The 26,284-nt window shown below is 44.5% G+C and overlaps 1 protein-coding gene across 1 annotated transcript in view; it reads left to right on the top strand.

The window, feature by feature from the left end:
* Positions 1–5,033: 5,033 nt before the first annotated feature.
* abch1 (ATP-binding cassette, sub-family H, member 1) overlaps positions 5,034–26,284 on the top strand; it is a 31,837-nt gene continuing 10,586 nt past the window's right edge. Inside the window, 15 exon segments of the mRNA XM_037782788.1 lie at positions 5,034–5,231; positions 14,123–14,268; positions 15,527–15,686; positions 16,123–16,277; positions 17,702–17,809; positions 19,014–19,107; positions 22,644–22,718; positions 23,075–23,255; positions 23,595–23,691; positions 23,901–24,069; positions 24,982–25,012; positions 25,015–25,081; positions 25,432–25,502; positions 25,805–25,854; positions 26,199–26,255. Coding sequence (XP_037638716.1) covers positions 5,154–5,231; positions 14,123–14,268; positions 15,527–15,686; positions 16,123–16,277; positions 17,702–17,809; positions 19,014–19,107; positions 22,644–22,718; positions 23,075–23,255; positions 23,595–23,691; positions 23,901–24,069; positions 24,982–25,012; positions 25,015–25,081; positions 25,432–25,502; positions 25,805–25,854; positions 26,199–26,255 — 1,539 coding nt within the window. The 5' untranslated portion in view covers positions 5,034–5,153.

Raw genomic sequence — 26,284 nt, forward strand, 5'->3', positions numbered from 1 at the left:
AAAATCTAAACAACATTAAATCATATAAACAGTTACAAAGATGATGAGAGAGATGAGCAGAAATGTAATATTATTATTTATTATTTATTATTTTGATTTGATGTAATTAGTTATTAGATGTTTATATGCACATGCATATGAATGTGGGATAATCCGGATCACCCGGAGTAAACCCAGACGTACCACCAGAGTAGAGAACACACTGTTGACTACTGAGGTGGCACTGAGAGCCTGAATGTGGGAGAAACCAGATCACCTGGAGTCCACCTTACCATCACCTGTCGCCTACACAACACCAACCTTTCCCCTACAGAACATAGAGGAGATGGCTTTGCGCACACGTGAGAAGAAACTGGTCTTTTTTGGTTTCGTCAGGTGATCTTTGACTAAGGAGGCGAGACAGGTATCAAACTCTGGGTCGGCCATAGACATGAAGACCAGCACCATCTCTGCATTGCCCCTCCTCTTACACAGGTCCTGGAGAATGACCTTGTCCAGCTTGTTCCACGTCTTTGAGGTGGCATCAAAATCCACACCCTCCACTTCGGCCCACGTTCTTTCAAACAGGCGCTTGGTGATGGCCTCGGGGTCTCTCACGGACCAGTCAATTTTGACTTTCCTGAATGTCCGTGAAACCAGCTGTTCCACGAGTATCTGGACGGCCATTCTCTTTTCTTCCTGTGACGCTAAATCCAGCGCAGGTCCGTGGCCCGTTTCCTCACGTACCGGGCCAGGCTCTGCAGCAGTTGTCAAAGATCCGGGTCTCTCTAATATCGGTGATTTTGATTCTGGCATCAAATCCAGATCTTGTGTCAACCGTTCAATGTGGCGACCGGCCTTATAGCTCATCCACCAACTGGTCAGAGCCAGGAAAGAGAGCACTTTGTCCTGTATGAACACGTCAGCAGGTGACTGAGAGAACAGGTGGTGCTGGAGCCCATGTGGGAGGTGTCTGTTGAGGAGACTGCTGAAGGCCCGTGTGAGGATCACCACTTGACTTCTGGGAATGATTGTGAACGGATCCAGTTCAAGAAGAGCGTGTAGTTCTGCTCTTTTTTCAAGCAGATCATCGACCTCCTTCATGAACGACTGCACCGACTGTCTGCTTTCTACTTTGGCGTCCTGGTAGAATTTGGCCTTGATCTGTGCCGATGTCCGGTACAACCAAGCCTTGACAAAGGCCTTTGCCAGAAAGGCCTTGGTTTTCTTTCCGACTCCTTTGTTGGGCGGTTTGGTCTCAGTCTCTGAGTCGTCCATCATGTCTTCCCTCAGGGAGCGAACAATCTCTTGTGCATTACCTTTAAACATGAAGACTGTAGGTATCCTACCAGCTTCCTCAGGCATGCAGTTGAAGAGAGGTTCAATGATCCTCTTCAACGCCCTCTCAAGTTCTTCTTCATCAGATAGGATGTCTTCAACCTCAATGTCAGAGTTCGCTGTTGAACCCCTCCTTGGGCTTTCTGGTTGCTCAGTCACGTGTTCTTCCTGGGGGGTGGCTGGACTTGTTCCCTCCGTGCACGGTGACAACACACTTTCCATCTTGCCTGCGAATGCCTTTAACATTTTGCAGGCTTGATGAATCATGATGTTCAGTCTGCGGGGGGGGAGTGACACGCTCGATCCTGCCCTCGGGACTGGAGAGGGCACTTTTGACGCTGACTGCGACGTCTTTAGTGATCAAGCTGGTCAATCGCTCCGCGCTGACACACCGGGCTTCGCCGGTAACGTCCAGAGCCGTCGCAAAACTCTCAGGGATCATGTTGCCCAGACTGGATTTGACGTCTTGTTCGGACACCACAGTTGCGCTCCCGAGAGCTTTCAAGACGGCTTTAGACGAGGTTGTTATGATGTCTAAAAGCAGGTCTGCCGTCAGTATTGTGGTGACTTCATCAGGTCTGCCTGATTTAACCAGTTTCCACTGTTTGGCTGTGATCTGTTTGAGAAACGCCGCGATCAGCGGGCCAACGGTATCACGTACATAAACCTGGGCCATGTCCTCTCTGTGTGATGTTCCTAATGTCTCCATTGGAATTAATGCTGTACTGTTATTATGGTCCAACTCCTTGGCTTGTAGTCTCACGCTGCCGTGCTGCTGTACTGACTAACAGTGAATGTTAGAGATATTTAAAGCCTTCTAGTGTAGACACATCTCTGACGTCATAAAGGCATCAGAGCCACTGTAGAACGTGACATCACAGATCAGAGGAAGACTGTTCCATAAGCCCCGCCCACCAGGTTAGCAGACGTTGCTAGGCAACGCCAGCAGCTTGGAAACCTTCTCTGATGGAGTTTTCAAAGTGACTCTAACAGCTGATAAACTGCATCCAGAGCTTGTCTTCAGCCACTAAAGCCCACTGAAACACAGACGCTGCTTTTGGCTTCTTGTGTGTGAAGTCAAATCCTCCAAATAAATCTCCATCAGCAGCTGTTTAAACCTGTTTGACGAACAGTCTAAATCCTTCAGTAAAAGAACACAAATATCATCAAAATGTCAGCTTAAAGTATCAAAATGACTGTAAAATGACTGTAAATTATAATGAACTCTTCCCTGGTTGGTCTGGATCTCTACCTGTGCTGTTTACCTGTTTGTTAATCTACTAAAGTAAAAATAAAGGTTTTCTATATTCTGTAAACTTTCTATGAATCTACTTCATAAAGGTTTTATGTGCTGTAAACTTTCTATGAATCTACTTCATAAAGGTTTTATGTGCTGTAAACTTTCTATGAATCTACTTCATAAAGGTTTTATGTGCTGTAAACTTTCTATGAATCTACTTCATAAAGGTTTTATGTGCTGTAAACTTTCTTGGCTTCTTATTTTTGTGCTCAGATGTATTCCAGGTGCTGAACTGACCTGGTTGGATGTGATTAATCTGTTGAAATCAGTTCAGGTAGAACAATAAATGAGTTCATTCCCCATCAGTGATTAAAGTCTGGTCTGTTATTCAGTGATGAGTCTCTTTTGGTTTCTGCTTCCATCTTGTGGTTTATTTAGGAGCTACATCACAATCTCAAACCATGTTATGAAAATAAATGTCCACATAACTTGTTCATGAATATGAATCTTCTTTTCAGAGTTTGATGGATGAATAAATGTCCAACACGCCCTGGATGGAAGGCTGGGAACATGTTTCCTCTTTGAACAGATGAACCAGCCTGATACATCCTCGTACTCGGAGGAAGTGGAGGAGAAATGCAACCGAACACGACCTCCTGACAGCGGACACATAATACTGAAGGTGAAGACTAAATGAGATGACTGCAGGCTATCGATCACTCCTCCAGGCAGGTTGGTTACACGGCAGATATACCAATCACATCAGGTTAACTGGTGTTATCTCATATAATATCAAGCTGCTTTATCTGTCATAATATGTCAATTACAGCGAAGCAGACATTGGTAATGAAAACCTCTGGTCTCAGGTTCCTTCAGCATGCTCAGAAAACATGTATATATACTCTCTCTCTCTCTATATATATATATATATATATATATATAAACATGTATATATACTCTCTCTATATATATATATATAAACATGTATATATACTCTATATATATATATATATATAAACATGTATATATACTCTATATATATATATATATAAACATGTATATATACTCTATATATATATATATATATAAACATGTATATATACTCTCTATATATATATATATATATATATATATATATAAACATGTATATATACTCTCTATATATATATATATAAACATGTATATATACTCTATATATATATATATATAAACATGTATATATACTCTATATATATATATATATATAAACATGTATATATACTCTATATATATATATATATATACACATGTATATATACTCTATATATATATATATATATACACATGTATATATATAGAAAAGAGGAAATCACACAAGTTAATGTAAAAGCAAAATGATAATCGGAGGCATCAAATAGTGCAGTTAAAACAGACAGTAGGTCTGAAATATAAACATAAGGAAATATAAAATAGTAATGTACATTTGTAATTTTGTGGAAGACATTATTTCAGATGTGAAACTGAATGTAAACAGAATGTAGTATGTATGATGAGAAGTAATATACTGTATGTACACAGAAGAGTAGACAGGAATGTAGTATGTAATAATGACAAGTACTAATCCATCCCTCCCTCCTCCTCCTCCTCCTCCATCCCTCCCTCCTCCTCCTCCTCCTCCCTCCTCCTCCTCCTCCTCCTCCTCCTCCTCCTCCCTCCATCCCTTCCTCCTCCTCCTCCTCCCTCTCCATCCTCTTCCTCCTCCCTCCCCCTCCTCGCCTCTCCCCCCTCCTCCCTCCCTCCTCCTCCTCCTCCTCGTCCTCCTGCTCCCTCCCTCCTCCTCCTCCTCCTCCCTCCATCCCTCCCTCCTCCTCCTCCTCCTCCTCCTCCCTCCATCCCTCCCTCCTCCTCCTCCTCCTCCTCCTCCTCCTCCTCCTCCTCCCTCCTCCTCCTCCTCCTCCTCCTCCTCCTCCCTCCATCCCTCCCTCCTCCTCCTCTCTCCTCCTCTCCCTCTCCTCCTCTCCTCCTCTCCCTCTCCTCCTCTCCTCCTCCTCTCCTCCTCCTCCTCCTCCTCCCTCCATCCCTCCCTCCTCCTCCTCCTCCTTCCTCCATCCCTCCCTCCTCCTCCTCCTCCTCCTCCTCCTCCATCCCTCCATCCTCCTCCTCTCTCCTCCTCTCCCTCTCCTCCTCTCCTCCTCCTCTCCTCCTCCACTCTCTCCTCCTCTCCCCTCCTCCTCCTCCTCTTCCTCATCTCCTCTTCCTCCTCCTCCTCTCTCCTCTCTCTCCTCCTCCTCTCCTCTTCCTCCTCCTCCTCCTCTTCCTCATCTCCTCTTCCTCCTCTTCCTCCTCTCTCCTCCTCTCCTCCTCCTCTTCCTCCTTCTCCTCCTGCTCCTCCTCTCTCTCTTCCTCCCCCTCTCTCCCTCTCGTCTCCTCCTCCTCCTCTTCATCATCTCCTCTCTCTTCTTCCTCCTCCTCCTCCTCTCTCCTCCTCTCTCTTCCTCCTCCTCTTCCTCATCTCCTCCTCTCTCCTCCTCTTCCTCATCTCCTCCTCTCTCCTCCTCTTCCTCATCTCTTCCTCCCCCTCTCTCTTCCTCCTCCCTCCATCCATCCCTCCTCCACCATGGCCGCGGTGGCTGCTGGTCCTGATGATGCTGTGATGTCTCCCGGTCCTGCAGACTGCACTGAGATGGAGGAGCGGGTAAGATGCTCTATGGATCATTTCGTGTTATGCTCTCTTTGCGGAAACTATGCCGGGTTGAGACCGACTCCTGTCCGTCTCCTGACAGCAGGCCTGCCGCTGCTCGGTGCTGCTGCTGCACGGTGCTGCTCGGTGCTGCTGCTGCTCGGTGCTGCTGCTGCACGGTGTTGCTCGGTGTTGCTCGGTGCTGCTGCTGCTCGGTGCTGCTGCTGCACGGTGCTGCTCGGTGCTGCTGCTGCTCGGTGCTGCTGCTGCACGGTGCTGCTCGGTGCTGCTGCTGCACGGTGCTGCTGCTGCTCGGTGCTGCTGCTGCACGGTGCTGCTCGGTGCTGCTGCTGCTCGGTGCTGCTGCTGCACGGTGCTGCTGCTGCACGGTGCTGCTCGGTGCTGCTGCTGCACGGTGCTGCTGCTGCTCGGTGCTGCTGCTGCACGGTGCTGCTCGGTGCTGCTGCTGCACGGTGCTGCTGCTGCACGGTGCTGCTCGGTGCTGCTCGGTGCTGCTGCTGCACGGTGCTGCTGCTGCTCGGTGCTGCTGCAGAGAGATGGAGATGGAGAGGAGCTCTGCAGGATGCATTCCTCCGGAGCAACCGCAACAATGTCTGTTATGTGGTTTTGGCACAATATCCAGAAGATAATTAATGTTTAGAGAACAGAAGGAAGGATGAGCTGCAGCTACAGAGAGAGAGAGAGAGAGGGGAAAGGGTTGAGCACCGTGCACCGTGCGTCGTGTTGCTGCAGCTCACGTGTGACTGACGCTGCTGCTGCTGCGCAGAGCAGAAGTTGGAGCGCAGCAGCAGCAGCTGGTCAGTGGATGTATTCTAGGAGGTTCTGCTGCTTCTAACATCCGGACAGCAGTGATTCTCTGTCAGGTTGTCTGTCAGTCTCCTCTCCTCTCTGCTGCTGTTCACTCCGGAGAGATCTGAACTCCGTCGAGCTCGTTTTCTTCCACTTGGCTGTGACGACAGTTGGCAACAACGTTGGCAGCGAGGTAGGACTTGATCCTGATCAACAGAGCAGAAATACAGTATGCATGAGAGTATGCATGAGAGTGTGCATGAGAGTGTGCATGAGAGTATGCATGAAAAACAGAGTCTTTGTTGAGCTGATTGAGTTCAGCAGCAGAACCTGCAGACTGCAGAGGCACAATATGCATGACTCTTCTCTAATTATAGACCAGGCCTGGGACTGCAGCTAAATACTCTCTATTATTAGTTAGTGGGTTTCTAACTATTCTGGATTTGGATTAAATTATCAAACACTTAAAATGTCAAAAATCACAAGTTGCCAGAGCTCAAAGTGATGTCCTCTCAGCTGAGTTTACATTCAGACATTTTATGACAGGAAACAGTGAAAAGCACGTGAATAAGATAAGATAAAGATAATATAAGATAAAGATATAACTTTATTAATCCAGAAGGGAATTCTTGTGCCAGAGATTGCTCAAAATTACAAGTTCAAGTTTATGAAATAAAAAGTACTATTTCTAGCACCAGTGTCTGATAGAATAACAATAAAGTAAGATGCATTTAATAAAATTAGTAAATAAGATAAGTAAAATAAAAAAAGTAAAGTAAGCTAAAAAAAAACAGAAAAAGAAGTAATATTGCACATGATGACATTAATATTGATATTGCACATGAGAATGTAAAAAGTAGTATTGCTATATTGATGTTATATTTGTCCTCAGTGTTCTGTGTTTTCAGCTGTCCTTCCTGCAGGAGGAAGAGGAGTTATATAGTCTGATGGTAGGAGAGACCTCCTGTGGCAACTTGTGAAGCTGAAAACATCAAATATTTGATGTTTTTGTACAAAATACGGACAAAAAACTAAATTTTAGATAAATAAATGTTGTGTAATTAATGTGGAGGACTGAATAGAGCCACCTGAGTAGAGCTGAGTAGAGCCAGCTGTTACAGGCAGAGCAGAAGGCTGTGTGTTTGTGAGTTAGATGGGTTTTCTTAAGACAGAGGTCAGAGGTCAGCAACCTGCGTCTCTTCAGCTCCTCTCCAGAGGCTCCCTGAGGATCTTTAAACATAGACATTAATAACTGTTCTGTGTTTACATTTTCATTTTTATTGATCATTGTAGTAGGTCTATGGTACGACGCTACGACGGAGTATTAGGGCCACATTGAGGAAAACAATAAATCTGAGATTTAGAGAATAAAGTCAGAACATTATAAAGTAGTAATTATACGTGTTATTTTCTTTTTTCTCATAAAGTTATGACTTTAATCTCGTATTAATACAATGTTTTTTCACGTAGAGTTATGAATTTATTATCATAAAGTTATGACTTTATTGTGTAAATCTCAGATGTTGTTTCCCTCAATGTGGTCCTAATACTCCGTAGTACATTGTCTCTTTGGCCCTCACTGCATTAGACTGATATACTATATACTGAGACTATAAAGTGTGTTACCTTCATCACAATGATCACATGTTTTGATGCTCCAGACAGATTGTTTTTTTGTCTGAGATGTCTCTCTTGATAGTAAAGGTTGCTGACCCCTGGGTTAAGAGGAAAGCATCGTTCTCTGCCTGCTGGCTGGATGAACTGAACCTGTTCTTCCACTCTGCTTCTACTGGGCGGAGATGTTTGTGTTGTGTTCTCTTTAGTCGTCTCCAGTCTGTGGACTCACTCATCAGCTGCTCTTCATCCTTTCCTCTTCTCCTCCATCTCCTCCCAGGCTGAGTGTTTGCTTAGATTTCTGCTTTCTCCTCCTCCATCATCACATTGACATTTACTGCCAGTTTGTCGTCTAGAGTGATCACAGCCTCCAGCAGCTACAGGCTGATTCACACAGAAACGTGGGTGAGATTCTGTCTTTGTGTATATTTTGCAGATGTAGGCTAATAGTGCCAAAGGTGAGGCCAACCCAATGCGTCAGATTATGCAATGCAACTTTCCTAATCTCCTCAATGGAGAATGAGAGATGCTGGATTAAAGCAGAGAGTTAGCTGGAGACCGGGGGAAACCCGCGAAAGAAGGCCGTTATTAGAGATTACTAGGAGAAGGACTGTTTGACGACCCAGATACTGTGTCTGCTGAAGCTTGACAAGATGCAAAGAAACCACATCGGAGGAACGTGGAGTTGTTTCTGTGTGTTGTGATGCCAGAAGTCACAATCATGTTGGACTGCTGGGGTTAAAAGGGAAACTAGTTTCTCTCCCTGCTTGTGGATCTGCTCAGTGGTTTGGTGACTGGCTTACTGAGGGTTCACATTCTCTTTCAGCTGCTTGCAGTAAAGCCTTTTGAACCTCTTTTACCCGACGGACCCGACGGAGCCGGTACCGGTCCAGCTGAGCTGTGTTAAAACCTTCATTAAATGCTGTGTTGGTGTTTTGTGTGACTAGTCTGTAACAGACGAGGCCTTAACGCCACTAAAACAACACTCACACTGGATTTAGTCCAAACGAGGTTTGACTCACAATCATTTCCATATTGTAGTTACTAAATCAACGCAGGAGAAACTCTATCTTTACTTTATAATATTATTATATTGAATGTTCATACTTGACTTTGTTCTCTTCTTTACATTGTTATTGATCTGATCTGTTATTATCTACTTCATCATATTTCATTATTATAATAAAACTATCTGTTATCTATTTAACGATCTATTGGACTCCATCTGGAGTCTGAATTATACAACGGAGGAGTTTATTACTGATGTTCTACTGATGCACGATGGTAGAATGAGATGATGCACAATGGTAGAATGAGATGATGCACAATGGTAGAATGTAATGATGCACAATGGTAGAATGTAATGATGCACAATGGTAGAATGTAATGATGCACAATGGTAGAATGTGATGATGCACAATGGTAGAATGTAATGATGCACAATGGTAGAATGTAATGATGCACAATGGTAGAATGTGATGATGCACAGGGTGAATGTAATGGTTAAAGGCTCCATTGTGTGCCCATAGCCTCCTGTAGTGGATATCAGGAGGATTTTAGAGACAGATTCCCTTTCAAGAGGTAGAAAACCCATTTGGCACACTTTGGGTATCCCAGTGGTCCAGATGGAGAGTCCTCCTGGTCCTATCCTGACTAAACCTTTGGGTATCCCAGTGGTCCAGATGGAGAGTCCTCCTAGTCCTATCCTGACTAAACCTTTGGGTATCCCAGTGGTCCAGATGGAGAGTCCTCCTGGTCCTATCCTGACTAAAACCTTTGGGTATCCCAGTGGTCCAGATGGAGAGTCCTCCTGGTCCTATCCTGACTAAACCTTTGGGTATCCCAGTGGGCCAGATGGAGAGTCCTCCTGGTCCTATCCTGACTAAACCTTTGGGTATCCCAGTGGTCCGGATGGAGAGTCCTCCTGGTCCTATCCTGACTAAACCTTTGGGTATCCCAGTGGTCCAGATGGAGAGTCCTCCTGGTCCTATCCTGACTAAACCTTTGGGTATCCCAGTGGTCCAGATGGAGAGTCCTCCTGGTCCTATCCTGACTAAACCCTTTGGGTATCCCAGTGGTCCAGATGGAGAGTCCTCCTGGTCCTATCCTGACTAAACCTTTGGGTATCCCAGTGGGCCAGATGGAGAGTCCTCCTGGTCCTATCCTGACTAAACCTTTGGGTATCCCAGTGGGCCAGATGGAGAGTCCTCCTGGTCCTATCCTGACTAAACCTTTGGGTATCCCAGTGTCCAGAAGGAGAGTCCTCCTGGTCCTATCCTGACTAAACCTTTGGGTATCCCAGTGGTCCAGATGGAGAGTCCTCCTAGTCCTATCCTGACTAAACCTTTGGGTATCCCAGTGGTCCAGATGGAGAGTCCTCCTGGTCCTATCCTGACTAAACTTTTGGGTATCCCAGTGGTCCAGATGGAGAGTCCTCCTAGTCCTATCCTGACTAAACCTTTGGGTATCCCAGTGGTCCAGATGGAGAGTCCTCCTGGTCCTATCCTGACTAAACCTTTGGGTATCCCAGTGGTCCAGATGGAGAGTCCTCCTGGTCCTATCCTGACTAAACCCTTTGGGTATCCCAGTGGTCCAGATGGAGAGTCCTCCTGGTCCTATCCTGACTAAACCTTTGGGTATCCCAGTGGTCCAGATGGAGAGTCCTCCTGGTCCTATCCTGACTAAACCTTTGGGTATCCCAGTGGGCCAGATGGAGAGTCCTCCTGGTCCTATCCTGACTAAACCTTTGGGTATCCCAGTGGTCCAGATGGAGAGTCCTCCTGGTCCTATCCTGACTAAACCTTTGGGTATCCCAGTGGTCCAGATGGAGAGTCCTCCTGGTCCTATCCTGACTAAACCTTTGGGTATCCCAGTGGTCCAGATGGAGAGTCCTCCTGGTCCTATCCTGACTAAACCTTTGGGTATCCCAGTGGTCCAGATGGAGAGTCCTCCTGGTCCTATCCTGACTAAACCTTTGGGTATCCCAGTGGTCCAGATGGAGAGTCCTCCTGGTCCTATCCTGACTAAACCTTTGGGTATCCCAGTGGTCCAGATGGAGAGTCCTCCTGGTCCTATCCTGACTAAACCCTTTGGGTATCCCAGTGGTCCAGATGGAGAGTCCTCCTGGTCCTATCCTGACTAAACCCTTTGGGTATCCCAGTGGTCCAGATGGAGAGTCCTCCTGGTCCTATCCTGACTAAACCCTTTGGGTATCCCAGTGGTCCAGATGGAGAGTCCTCCTGGTCCTATCCTGACTAAACCCTTTGGGTATCCCAGTGGTCCAGATGGAGAGTCCTCCTGGTCCTATCCTGACTAAAACCTTTGGGTATCCCAGTGGTTCAGATGGAGAGTCCTCCTGGTCCTATCCTGACTAAACCTTTGGGTATCCCAGTGGTCCAGATGGAGAGTCCTCCTGGTCCTATCCTGACTAAACCTTTGGGTATCCCAGTGGTCCAGATGGAGAGTCCTCCTGGTCCTATCCTGACTAAACCTTTGGGTATCCCAGTGGTCCAGATGGAGAGTCCTCCTGGTCCTATCCTGACTAAACCCTTTGGGTATCCCAGTGGTCCAGATGGAGAGTCCTCCTGGTCCTATCCTGACTAAACCTTTGGGTATCCCAGTGGTCCAGATGGAGAGTCCTCCTGGTCCTATCCTGACTAAACCGTTGGGTATCCCAGTGGTCCAGATGGAGAGTCCTCCTGGTCCTATCCTGACTAAACCCTTTGGGTATCCCAGTGGTCCAGATGGAGAGTCCTCCTGGTCCTATCCTGACTAAACCTTTGGGTATCCCAGTGGTCCAGATGGAGAGTCCTCCTGGTCCTATCCTGACTAAACCTTTGGGTATCCCAGTGGTCCAGATGGAGAGTCCTCCTGGTCCTATCCTGACTAAACCTTTGGGTATCCCAGTGGTCCAGATGGAGAGTCCTCCTGGTCCTATCCTGACTAAACCTTTGTAGAATCTGTGTGCTTTGTGTTATTTATATTGTAGTCAGTTGTAGTGGAGGAGTTGCTGAATGAATTCAGAGGCGTCTCTGTGCACGGCATCGTTGCTATAATGCTGTTATCCACTGTCTCATCTAGAGAACAGTTTAGGAGAGGATGACAATGTGAATGTTTCCTTTGGTTCATCCCAGTTTACTCCGGCAGAGTACCAGTCACCATGTTACTGACACTGGGGATGAATCCTCTGAGGTCTTATCTCTCCATAGAGACCAAGATCATGCAGATAGACCTGCTAGTGGAGCTCTTCTTCAGTTATTCTGGGTCTGTCTGTCTAGGAGAACCTTCCAGCACCCTAAAGGGCTGTAGAGGTTAATAAATCAGCACCGCTCCGACTGATGGAGCTACAAACGTCTGCACAGGAGTGGATCTTAGTCAGGAGGGAAATGTTGTTGAATTGTCAGAAAGATTCTCACCAAAATGTGCAGCGCCAAGCAGAAGTCCCTTCTTATAATCAGCGTTTCCAGATGTACAATAATTATCATATCTGTACTACCAATAACGCCAAAAGTGCCATAATGTACAATCATTTGACCATTTTGTGACATTAGTAGTTTGTTTTAGTCTCATTTTGATGAATCATATGTCTGTGTTTATGGAATCATGATGTCGGCTATGATGTTGATGAACTTGACTCTCGGCTGTCGTTCTCTCTCCTGCTGCTCGACGCTCATTTGAAGAGAGTTTACATGAGAGATAGCTTTGAAGGCATTCAGGTATTTATTTAATAAGCTTAGCTCATGGCCTGAACTGTTTTCATGCAGAATATGAGCCGGCCTCCAGTCGGGCTGTCTTTAGTGATTCTCTCAGGTCTTGTTGTGTTGTAGTGATTCTCTCAGGTCTTGTTGTGTTGTAGTGATTCTCTCAGGTCTTGTTGTGTTGTAGTGATTCTCTCAGGTCTTGTTGTGTTGTAGTGATTCTCTCAGGTCTTGTTGTGTTGTAGTGATTCTCTCAGGTCTTGTTGTGTTGTAGTGATTCTCTCAGGTCTTGTTGTGTTGTAGTGATTCTCTCAGGTCTTGTTGTGTTGTAGTGATTCTCTCAGGTCTTGTTGTGTTGTAGTGATTTCTCTCAGGTCTTGTTGTGTTGTAGTGATTCTCTCAGGTCTTGTTGTGTTGTAGTGATTTCTCTCAGGTCTTGTTGTGTTGTAGTGATTCTCTCAGGTCTTGTTGTCTGGTAGTGATTCTCTCAGGTCTTGTTGTGTTGTAGTGATTCTCTCAGGTCTTGTTGTGTTGTAGTGATTCTCTCAGGTCTTGTTGTGTTGTAGTGATTCTCTCAGGTCTTGTTGTGTTGTAGTGATTCTCTCAGGTCTTGTTGTGTTGTAGTGATTCTCTCAGGTCTTGTTGTGTTGTAGTGATTCTCTCAGGTCTTGTTGTGTTGTAGTGATTCTCTCAGGTCTTGTTGTGTTGTAGTGATTCTCTCAGGTCTTGTTGTGTTGTAGTGATTCTCTCAGGTCTTGTTGTGTTGTAGTGATTCTCTCAGGTCTTGTTGTGTTGTAGTGATTCTCTCAGGTCTTGTTGTGTTGTAGTGATTCTCTCAGGTCTTGTTGTGTTGTAGTGATTCTCTCAGGTCTTGTTGTGTTGTAGTGATTCTCTCAGGTCTTGTTGTGTTGTAGTGATTCTCTCAGGTCTTGTTGTGTTGTAGTGATTCTCTCAGGTCTTGTTGTGTTGTAGTGATTCTCTCAGGTCTTGTTGTGTTGTAGTGATTCTCTCAGGTCTTGTTGTGTTGTAGTGATTCTCTCAGGTCTTGTTGTGTTGTAGTGATTCTCTCAGGTCTTGTTGTGTTGTAGTGATTCTCTCAGGTCTTGTTGTGTTGTAGTGATTCTCTCAGGTCTTGTTGTGTTGTAGTGATTCTCTCAGGTCTTGTTGTGTTGTAGTGATTCTCTCAGGTCTTGTTGTCTGGTAGTGATTCTCTCAGGTCTTGTTGTGTTGTAGTGATTCTCTCAGGTCTTGTTGTGTTGTAGTGATTTCTCTCAGGTCTTGTTGTGTTGTAGTGATTCTCTCAGGTCTTGTTGTGTTGTAGTGATTCTCTCAGGTCTTGTTGTGTTGTAGTGATTCTCTCAGGTCTTGTTGTGTTGTAGTGATTCTCTCAGGTCTTGTTGTGTTGTAGTGATTCTCTCAGGTCTTGTTGTGTTGTAGTGATTCTCTCAGGTCTTGTTGTGTTGTAGTGATTCTCTCAGGTCTTGTTGTGTTGTAGTGATTCTCTCAGGTCTTGTTGTGTTGTAGTGATTCTCTCAGGTCTTGTTGTGTTGTAGTGATTCTCTCAGGTCTTGTTGTGTTGTAGTGATTCTCTCAGGTCTTGTTGTGTTGTAGTGATTCTCTCAGGTCTTGTTGTGTTGTAGTGATTTCTCTCAGGTCTTGTTGTGTTGTAGTGATTTCTCTCAGGTCTTGCTGTCCTGGTGTTTTATCTGGTGAACTCTGCAGACAGTCAGTCATGCAGATGGTTCTTGCTGTTTACCACGGTGTTGTTGTGCTCTCTTCCAGCAGAAGGAGGGGAACATGACGGCTGATCTGGAGGCTTCTCTGCCCGCCAGACAGGAGAATTCTGCCATCCAGTGTCGAGACGTGTGCCGCTCGTACGGCAAACTGAAGGTCCTCGGCAACCTCAACCTGACTGTGCCACAGGGACAGATGTGAGTGGAGCGCACCGACTCAAACTTGTTTTCATTGATCCATTAGACATTTATCTGTCTGTCAAAACTGAATCAGTCCTATCTGTCCTTGTGCCTGGACATTGACTGTGTTTGTCTGGTCAATTAAAACTATTGTTTTTACAGTGGACGTGTTAAACAAAGGCAGTGATAGAGAATCAGAGAAAATAGAAACAAGAAAAGATGGCAGTTTGCAGAACCACAAAAACAAGAAGTATTGAAAAGCTAACTACACCCAACTCTTAATAAGATATACTGTTAGTTGTATTTTACACCTCCACCTCTCCCTTATAGCTCTAAACAGACACAAGCACTGGACACGTTTACATTCTCATTTTTATTTATCATAGTTGTAGGTCTATGGTACGACGCTACGACGCTACCACGGAGTATTAGGGCCACATTGAGGAGAAAAATAAATCTGAGATTTAGAGAATAAAGTCATAATATTATAGAGTAGTTATTTTACGTGTTATTTTCTTTTTTCTCTTAAAGTTATGACTTTATTCTTGGAAAGTTATGACTTTATTCTGTAAATCTCAGATGTTGTTTCCCTCAATGTGGCCCTAATACTCCGTAGTACATTGTCTCTTTGGCCCTCACTGCAGTAGACTGATATATTATATACTTAGACTATAAACTGTGTTACCTTCATCACAATGATCACATGTTTTGCGGCTCCAGACAGATTGTTTTTTGCCTAAAATGTCTCTTTAGATAGTAAAGGTTGCTGACCCCTGACCCCTGACCCCTGACCCCTGACCTGGCTGAAACCAGTCTGCTCACCTTTGAAGTGATAAATATGAACAAGTCAGTCAAAGCCACCAGGAGGTCAGGAGGTAGCAGGATAGAAATGTGCTGAATGACAAAGCTGATGTGTTAACATCTGAAATGCATGAGGAGAAAAAAGTTTTTGTGATAAGAGACAGTAGAGTCTCGTCTTTAGTGAGATGTTCTGAAAACAGTAGAACATGTTCTCTTTAACCAGCAGAGTCCATGAAGCTCAGTTTTGTTGAAGACACTGACGAGGATCTCTTTAAGCTCGTCCCGTGTCAGATTGTATCAACACTCTCTCTAACGTTTCCTCTGGATTCACCTTCGTAATGACTGACTAGTTATCTGTTAATAAATCCACATACTCTAAAGACGACATGACAAACACAAACTCTCACAACGTTACCAGTTATAAACTGATTCAGAGAGCCGTCTAGTTTGATCTAAAATGTTTTTTGTGTTGCAGTTACGGCCTTTTGGGACCCAGCGGATGTGGGAAGACCACACTTCTGAAATGCATCGTGGGAACTCTGAAAATCTCTCGGGGTCACATCTCCGTGTTGGGGAAGCCACCTGCGTATCCCGGTCACGACGTGCCAGGGAGGATGGTCGGGTACATGCCGCAGGTAAACGCCACTTCTTCCAAATCAATCTTTCATTTAAAGAGAAACGTTATCGTCTCCGACCAAAACTCCGGCGTCTCCCCCGTTCCCTCCGGCCGCGGTCGGGAGGCTGAGGCGGGAAAAGCCAACACTAGGATCAGCATTGATTCATGGAGAGACCTTGGTCTGGTCAGCTAACATTACTGCCAAGCAGCTGAAATATAGAGTGATATTGTGCTTTTAGCTGACGTGTGTCTCCTCACTGTGTTGAGCGATGCTCCTTCATGTCTATGTAGAGCGAGCACAAGCGCCAGCAACAGGACGCTGACTTTAGTTGACTTAACGGACACAGGTGAAGCTGTTAACAACACATTATGATTCTTACAAACAGTCCCTTTAAAACAAAATGAAATATGAGTTTCTAGCAACACCTCCCCTCACTGATCTTTGTGTTGAACAGGAGCTGGCATTGTACAACGAGTTCACCATCGCTAACACCCTGACCTTCTTCGGCCGAATCCACGGCCTGACGTCGAAGGAAACCCAGGCTCGCATGGACTTCCTCATAGACTTCCTGGATCTACCTCAGAAGCACAGTCTGGTCCGAAACCTCAGGTAAAACCACCACATGTAGTTGGGGATGCACCGATACCAATACCAGTATCGCTACCAGAGTTTAACACGCAACGCAGCTTGTTGTGCAGGACTGAATGGAGGTCCGTTCTATAGTGCATCATACTGCTGCAGTTACACCTAAAATAGGATTTATATAGATGTTAGATACAGACAGTTTATACCCGTGGACTTTGACTCCTGAACTACCCGAATTAACGTGCACACACACACACACACACACAGATGTATGACGTTCAGTCTATATGCTGTAAGGAAGTTCCTCTTTGTGTTGTAAAGTTTAACAACTTGTGCACACTGGATGTTAAACTTGTTCTCTCATTTACCAAAGTAAATGAATCATCATGTTTATTGTGCCACTAACCAGATGATCGTCTGTATGTTCAGACTGAGTCTTGTTTTCTGCCAACTTCCTGCTGCCCATGTTGTTTCTGGCAGCTCATCTCTCTCCACCCAACATACAGAACCTCCACTAAAACAACTACTCACATCTCTATCCTTTCCTTTCCCCCAGAGGAAGACACAAAGACCAAAACAAGCTTGTTCTCATAAAAGCCATAAAAGGAAACAATCAAGCACCAAATATGTCTAAATAAGACCTCTGCTATAAAGCTATGTTTGAAAGCGTGACCTCATGTGAACTCGTCAGCTGCTGCAAGACGTGAGAGAAGATGTTGTTGTGATCTCTCCAATAAGAGATCAATAAAAGCGGTAGAGTACTTTATGGTGCTTTATTGGAGGAGGAATAATCAGCGTCTCTTGTTACAGCTCTTGATTCACATCCCTGATTCATTACAAAGACCTTTCTGTTCCCAAAGAGGCCCCTCCGTCCAGCGTTCATCAGCCGGTCATGCTATATTTATGTCATGTTGCTGAGCTGGAAGCTGGCAGAGAGGATTCACTGGGAAAAGGTGTTTTAGTTTTAAAGATGATGATGCAACAAGCTTCACCTCAACTCACCCAGGTTGTTTAAACCTTCCTCTGCATAATCAGAAAGACATTCCTGGTATGAATAAACACACCACGGTTACTCATCAGTCTGTTCACGCTTCATATCACGCTTTCTGTTGTCTTTAATACGAAGGAGGATCAAACATCTAATTAGAGATACATTCAGATGAATTGTTTTTTATCTTATCAATAAAATAAGGTCCTAAATAATCAAATGAAATCAGTGTTCTGTCCTCCCAACGCTCCTCTGGCTCAGGGCTTGTTGTTTTGCTCCGTGTTGTCAGGCCGGTTGGTCCTGCAGGTTTGGCTACCGGTATGCTCAGAGCGGGACGACATTCACCTGACTTAACCTTTGATCCTGTTTCTGTTTTCTCACTCTTCTCTGTGTGTGTTTCTGTGTGTGTGTGTGTGTGTGTGTGTTTCTGTTTGTGTGTGTGTGTGTGTGTGTGTTTCAGTGGTGGTCAGAAGCGCCGGGTGTCTCTCGGAGCGGCTCTGCTTCAGAATCCAGAGCTGCTCATCCTGGACGAACCGACAGTCGGAGTCGACCCCGTTCTCAGATCCAAGTATGTCACACACAGATGTACAGATTTTATTCCCACTCTGGCTGTTCTCCAATTTATGTCCCCTTTCAGAAAAGTACAGACCGAGATCACACACACTTACGTCGTTTCACACATCCTAATAACCCTAATAACTAGGGATGCACCGATACCGATACCGGTATCGGGTCGGATACTGTGCTCATGTACTTGTACTCGCAAAACGGCTCCGATACCACTTACCGGTGGTGCGCCCGACCCCGCTGGGCTGTGATCCCGCCTCAGCCGGCGCGCACCGGCCCTCACTTTCATTGGGCCACGGGGTTTTGCTTGCACCCTCTGACTCGGTCGTGCGTTAGACTCCTTGGTCCGTGTGTCGAGACGGGTCAGGTGGTTTGCCGACATCGCCAAAGACTCCTGGCACCTTTTATGTGGGCCGAGCCCTGCCCTGGGGGCACGACGCGGTCGGGGCGCACTGAGGACAGATAGATAGATAGATAGATAGTAACGTTATTGATTCCGAGGGAAATTCAAGATTCAGTCCAGCCCGGTCGACAGTCGTACTGGGAGCAGGGATCGTGTTCCAGGCACGACCAGGACTAGGTGGAGAGATGATATCTCTACTCTGGCCTGGGAACGTCTCGGGATCCCCCAGTCAGAGTGGTTCATGTGGCCCGGGAAAGGGAAGTTTGGGGTCCCCTGCTGGAGCTGTTGCCCCCCCTTACCCGACCCGAATAAGAGGATGAAGATGAGTGAGTTTAGTGACAAGTAGGGTGACCAGGTGTCCCACTTTACAAGGGACTACACAGCATTTTTATCTCTTGTCCCACATCCTACATGTTGAGACGATGTCCCTCATATTTCATCGTCTCTAGTTTTCAGAAGTCAAACCGCTGCAGTCGGGCAGCTTGGCGGAGGTCGGCGCTCTCTGAGTGCCGTCAGAGTTTTCATTGTTGATTAATCAGTCGATAAAATGTCAGAAATTGGTGAACGTCTGTGTCCATCTAACAACGTCCATGTTTCTAACTTCTAGTAAATAAGTCAGAACCCCCCCCCCCAGTCTCATTGTGTAATGTGTAATCGCTCCACGCCTCATCAGATCAGACGGCTGGCGGTTAAACTGCTGCTGGAGAAGCTGTGAGCTTTTTCAGACTGAGAGTTTTTAGTGAAAACCTGATTAGGTGTTACAGTATGTGATTTAGTTTGGTTTCCTCCGTCTCCTTTCTAGGATCTGGCAGCATCTGGTGGAGATTGTGAAGACGGGGAAAGTGTCTGTCATTATCACCACCCACTACATCGAGGAGGCCAGGCAAGCCAATGTGGTGAGAGAGTTCATACATGGACACATGCATGTACATAAACACACAAGGATAAATGAATCACATGCCTACTAACAGGAATCAGGAGTACGGCTTCAGCATCAGTAGAACAAAGCAGCGCGTCTCCTGCTGGTCCTCACAGACAGACAATGAGTCCATTGATAATCGGCACTGTGTCAACTCTTTAGATGAAGTTCTTTATTAGTGTTGGCAGGAGGACAAAAGCTCTCACTGACTGAGAGGACACGAGGGACAGAACACGTCCTACAGAGTCTCTATAGAAGCTCTCTGGTGTTTTTATTTCACATGATGATGACCAAACAAACATCTTTAGTTCCAAGCTGGTTTTCTTTGGGTTCATGAAAAACTAGGGCTGCAATAACCATTATTTACATCGTCTATTAATCTGTCCATTACTTGTTTGGTTTATAAAATGTCAGAAGTCCAAGATGACGTCCTCAAATGTCTCATTTAGTCCAAAGATATTCAGTTCACTGTCACAGAGGAGGAAAGAAAACAGAACATATCCACATTTAAGAAACTGCAATCAGAGAATTTAGACTTTCTTTAGACACACACACACAAACGCGCACACACACACACACACACACACACACACACACACACACACGTGTTGTGGTGAATGGTCACATGCCGTACCAGCAGGGACATGGACTCTATACGTACAGTAAGACTACAGACATGTCACCTTCAGGCTGGTCAGACTAACGCTTGGCTCAGCATAAATCCAGTCACTCCATGAGTCCCGTCATTGTTTCACAGTAATCTGCTTTGTGTGTAAAGTCCATAAAACCCAGCGTGCTTTATGTGTGTACATTTGTAGATTAAACCGCCACAAGTCACGTAGTTTTCTTTTATGTTTAAAGGTATAGTTTGGGAAATATGCTCATTAGCTTTCTCCTGGGAGTTAGACAGACTGATACCACTCTCAGCTCGTGTCTGTGTAATCCATACACAGAGTCATGTGAGGAGCCGTCACAGGAACCTGTTAGTAAAGGGGCGGGCACGTTCAAAAAATACGTGGCAACTGATTGGATGAAGCATCTGTCAATCAAACTCCTGCCGAAGCCGGTCGGGAGAAGAGCGAAAACATCCTCAGTGTCGTTCTCTGCTCTTCTTTCAAACTAGAAATATCCTTTAGTTGTGATAGAACTGATGCTACTGCTGCGTCTACGTTAACCTCTTCAGGAGCCGCCGCCGTTGTTTAGAAGCAACAGTCGCCTCTCTGTGTCATCAAGCCACGCCCACAGCGCTCAGCAGCTCCTCACAGGACGCTGATTGGTCCGTGGTCTGGCTGCTTGGTTGGGTGTGGTTAGGAAAAGACGTTAGGACGTCATTTTTTGACTTTTTGACCGCAGCTAAGGTAGATCTTCATGTGATATGTGATCCAGCAATTCTCACAGGATCTCATGACATCGTGAGAATCCAGCTGCCGTGCAAGGTGACTCGGCTGTAGCTCCATACTTACAGACTATTAAAGCAGAGAAAAGTGTGAGCGGGTCATCAAGTCATTTTTTTTTGAAATGTAGCTCCATACTTCACATGAAGACATGACAGTGGTTTCCATCTTCTCATCTGACTCTTGTCGAGGAAGAGAATAAGTGTATTTCCCCAAATATCAAACTATTCCTGTAAGATTATATGGCCTTTATTTTCTGTGCATTCATAATGAACTTAAGGAAACAGGCAGAGGTGAAACAGATTTAACTAATAGAAGATAAGAGATCAGATCTTCCTTTATTAGTCCCACGATGGGGAAGTTACAGTGTGCAGCAGCAAAGAGGATATATACTGTATAGTGCAGAAACAAGAAGCATCAGTAAAAAACAAACAGCAAGATACAACAGTAAAACAAGCAAAACAAGATATGAACAATTTCAATAGAAGGAAATATAAAAATAGGAACAATATAAACAGAATTGATTATTACCAGACTATTAACATGATTGTACCAGTGGAATAATGATATTACACAGTGAGAGTTACACCAGAGTCGTTTTGTTGTCTCAGCGTTGCAGAAGCTAAACTTTCACTTCTCTTTAGTGGTTCAATAATCTCCCACCATCACCCGTCCACCTCATGTCATCTGCTGGGAGACGAAAATAAAATGTTTTTCAAAGAAAACGTGTCTGCTGGTTCCAGATAGAAAATATTTTAACTGAACAAACACTAATGTGTGACCTCCTGACCGCAGCTCTGTGTGCACGTTCACTCACGTGCTGTTAGTTTACTTTAAACTGACAATAAGAAAGTATGAGTTCAGATTACTTTTTATGTTCTCATCAGAGATACACTTAACAACATTACACTGAAGTACACTTGGCTTAGATTAACAACTATACAGAGAAGTCTAAGTGAACGTGGCTTATACCGACAAGTATACAGACAAGTATATTTGTCTGAGTACTATAAGTTCACTTAAAGAAAACTCACAAGTAAACTTGAAAACTATTAAACTAGTAGTTTACTGAGAGTATACTTTAAAGTGTACTTTCAGTAAGTCAATTATATAACTAGTGAACTAACAGTATACCTTTAAATTCATATTATATTTGCAGTGCAAGATACAACTTGGATGTAAACTAGTTGTGTACTCAAAGTTTACTACTCTTATATTTAAAGTTTATGAACTAAACAGTGGGCCAATTCAGTCCCAAGAAGTATTGAAGTAGTACACTTACAAGTATACTACTAGTACTTTGATATTAGTTTACTTTTTACATAAAGTATACCTGGGATTATACTTGAACTATACTTAAGTTTACTTCATAAAATAAACTTGAAGTGTACTTCTCATTGTGAGGATCCACTTGTGGTTTATCTCATACTGATTTGGGGATTATCTGCTGATGCAAACCTGAAATGAGAACACGAACAATACGTATAAAGTAGGGATGCACCGATACTACCTTTTTTTCAGGCCGATTACAAGTACTTACTTTTGGGTACTCGCCGATACATGAGGACCTGAAAGATGGTGACGAGAGGTTAACGTCACGCGGCTGTAAAGTGGTATCGGTGCCGTTGTATCGGAGCCGTTTTTCGAGTACGAGTACATGAGCGGAGTATCGGGCCCGATACCTGATACTGGTATCGGTATCGGTGCATCCCTAGTATAAAGTATGAAGAACCTGCAGACAGCGGTACTCTGCTCATTCATGCGATTGTGAAAAATGCTTTTAAACGTTTTTGTGAATCAACATTCACAGAGTGATCATTTGACTGTTTCCTGCTCCGTTTAGAACACGTGATGTGTCCCTGGGAGAACTTCATCAGTTTGGGTTTCACTGGAGAAACTATTGTCCCATTTGGTTTAAAATGCTGTTTAAGAAGCTTTTCTATTCTGCTCCGAGTCTGGACATAAAGATATAATACTTGTGGGGTTTTTGTGCCGTTGGTGACTTTAAGTTTGTCTTATCCATAAATAAACATGATAAAACATCCACATTCTGCAGATAGACAAGAATATCATCCATAAATAAAACCTTTACTGAACAAACATCCTGTCTTTTCTCCAGGTGGGTCTCATGAGGAACGGCCATCTGCTGGCTGAAGGACCTCCAGACGCCGTCATGAAACAGCACAGTGCCACGGTGAGTCCTCGTTAACACCCTCATGGGGTGCATGGACACCCTCATGGGGTGCATGGACACCCGGGGATGCTGGTAGTCAGGGCGGCGGCGGGGAGGTTGTTCAGGGGACCACAAAGCAAGGCAGCGTTATCTACTGTAGCTAACGCATCTCATAAACAAGTCAAGGTGCTTTATATTAAAGCAGAATAAGACCAATGAAAGGGTTAAAGCTGAAACAAACCCGGCCTAAATGAGAGGAAGCAGTTTAATTAGAAGCAATGAACAAAGTCTAGATTTAAAGTTGACATGAATACTACTACAGATGTACGCAGGTGAGAATGAAACCGCTCTTCACCCACGTTACCGTTCTGCTGCAGACTCTGGAGCACGCCTTCCTGCAGCTGTGCCAGACGTCGGACCAGCTCGGCTCCAAACAGGGGTCCAGTCCGCCGGGCGCGCCGCTGGAGAACAGCCAATCCTTCGAGAGCGGGCGGGACGAGAGTCGGCCGATCCTCGAGGTCGGACCGGGAGCTGCAGAGGAACTTCCCAAATATTCAGGTACTAGTTTTAAACTTGTAATAAATGTAAATACATGCAGCGGTAAACGTCGTCACAGTGAGACGAGACCTAACCATTATTTCATTTCAACGTGAACGCTGAACGTCAGGCTGCAGACTGAGTTTACCGCTGTGACCAGCAGCAGCCATCGTCTCATGTCATGTTGCTGTTTCATACGTCTAATGATCCTGATCTTCACAGGTCATTAGACGTTATGGAAACGCAGACAGCAGTGGGCTGAATGAACCTTTTAGTATCTGAAAATAAAAATAACGATGTAAATAGTGAGCTTTCAGGGTGTGTGTTTGTGTGTGTTTGTGTGTGTTTGTGTGTGTTCAGCGGACTGGAAGGTTCGAGCCAGACACGTTCTGCCAAGTGGAGAAACATCGCCGCCCTGATGATTAAAAACCATGGTGCGGATGAAGAGGATGCCGGGGTACGTCCGACTTTGTTGTCCAGAAGGAAATATGTCTTGGACACGTGCAGTATATCTACTGTTAAGAAACACAATTAGTGCTCCATACATCCCCTACAGGACATGCTCAGACTGCTACCAACCAACTAATGTCACTTTTAATAGTAATATGTAGTAATGAATATCATAGCAGTGATGATGTGTGAATCCTTCGTTGCTGCGTTCTGCAGCTCGTTGTGTTTCCAGTTCCTGCTGCCCGTCATCCAGGTCTCTCTGATCTGTTTGTGTATCGGAGGAGACCCAAATGGGATCCAGGTCGCCGTGGTGAACAACGAGACCTCGCCCTCCTCTTACAGCCTATCGCTGCTCTCCTTCCTGGACAACGCCAGCGTGCACCAGGTATTCATTTATTAATACTCATCAGGTGTGATCACACCCGCCGGTTCTCGTGTTCATGTGTCACAACCAGAGAGGAAGTGGAAGGACTCGTTTCTGTATTTCTGCTCTGCAGCAGCTGATCACATTTATTTTCAGATTGTAACTTCAGACATCAGTCAGACAGTCACAGATACTGTTGCTCTCTGAAACGGTTCCAGAGAGGAAGTCACAGGCGTCTCTCCAGATGTTATATTTAACTTCACTTCTGTTGACAGCAGAACAAACACGAGACTTTCATTATCTAGGAAACCAGTGAACCACAACCACAACCGTTCAACGTACCGTAGAAAACACTAAAACACACACACACCGCTCTCATGAAGCTGCTCAATAAACAGATAATAACTATTATGTATATATATATAGAGTATATATGTATATATATTAGAGAACCGTGACTAGAGAACCAAACGGTTCTAATATATTAGGGATGGAACGGTTCAGGTAAAAAATCCAAACCGTTCAGTTCTCTAGTCGCTGTTCTCTAGTCGCGGTTAGTTCTGGTTGAGCTTATGCTTCAAATACGTTGATGGCCTTATTCTATAATTACATCATAATTATATGAAAATAACAAAGCTGCATGTTTTATTTGCACTAATGACTGTAGAAGACTTATTCTTTCAATTAAGATTTGACGATGAAGAAGAGTTGATGTTCCTTATGGAACCCATATTTTTGTTAAGGAAAACATTTGTTAACTTATTTTTGCCAAATAAATGAAAAGCCTGTTGAAATCAGAACACGACCTCCTCGCTGGAACAGAAATGAACCGAACCGAACCCCAAACCGTGATATGAACCCAACCGTGAGCTTTGTGAACCGTTCCACCCCTAGTATATATAGAGATGTTTATTGTTCTTTATTGATCCGTAGGTGCCCTTGTCCCATTCGGATGCTTTCGATGGATCTATAACGGAGAGTACTGGGGCGTCATCGGCTTCGGCAAGAACTTCACCAGCTACCTGACCAAGAGGTGAGCGGACCAGATGTTGGTCTCCTGGTTTAAAGTCCTGTGTGTTATTTGTTCTCGCTCTTTATTCTACGTCCCGTCACCAGCTCTGAGCGTCGCGTATCTACACAGATGTGTTTACGTTGCAGTCAGTACAGACGACATGGCGGCGTTCTGATTATTGTTCTTATTGCACGCCGAGTGACTTGTGAATGACGTAATCATTATTACCATTCCAGATGTGCAGATGACTTGGAGACGATATGCAGAGAATCTAAATCTTCATCTTCTCGTCCCGTTTTGTTTTTGTTTGTATTCCAGTTTGTTGCTGAATGTTATAAACAGATGTTCAGATGATGTCCCTGATGTTACAGGATGATGCAGCGGCAGGTTTCCAGAGAGGTGGTTGATGGAGGATCAGTTCATGTCTGGCTGGACCTCACGAGTAAGATTTAGCAGAGTTTTAGTTTTTGTTTTTACTGAAATGGGTCAATTTCATTACAACTGCATTGAATAACTGTCACTACAACGCATGGCAGTAAACTCCTCGGTGCAATTTAAAGACGTTTATAACTGAAGTGATGTTCTAGCATGTGGATGTGCTTTTTGTGGATTCAATTGAATTTAAATTCTTCACATCTGCCTATTTCATAACATTGTGAGGATTAACATGCACTATGCATGTAGAAAATATAGTGAACATGACCCAGATATCCTGGACTGTGAGTCTGCTGTTTCTGTTTTTAGATCGACAGGTTGCCGTTATGCTGCAGAAGAAACTCCACGAGGCCTTCCAGGTATTAATTAATATGTTTTCATCTGTTTGCTTCGTCAGCTGGAGCCTCGTGCAAATATCCAGATGTTGAGAGATACAATCAGAAATCATTCAACACATCCTTTTATTTATTTAAACTTTATTTATTTATAAATAAAGTTTATTATTATTATTATTTTATGATCAACATTATTATCATTATTATTATTATTATTATTATTATTATTATTATTATTATTATTAACATATGTATAGGACTTTATTAGTTTTGAAGAGTGCTGTATAAATTCAGTTTATTCTTCTTATTCACTATATATTACTATACTAAATGTGTTTAAAGTTTATTACTGTGTCGTCTATTCGCAGGCTTTTGTGGAGAATAAGTTGGGCAGTATGTCGTACCTGGTGGCGCTGCCAATAAAGGTAGAAGAATAAATAAATGAGCGTAATAA

The sequence above is a fragment of the Sebastes umbrosus genome, chromosome 10, assembly GCF_015220745.1.
Source record: "Sebastes umbrosus isolate fSebUmb1 chromosome 10, fSebUmb1.pri, whole genome shotgun sequence".
NCBI classification, from domain to species: domain Eukaryota; kingdom Metazoa; phylum Chordata; class Actinopteri; order Perciformes; family Sebastidae; genus Sebastes; species Sebastes umbrosus.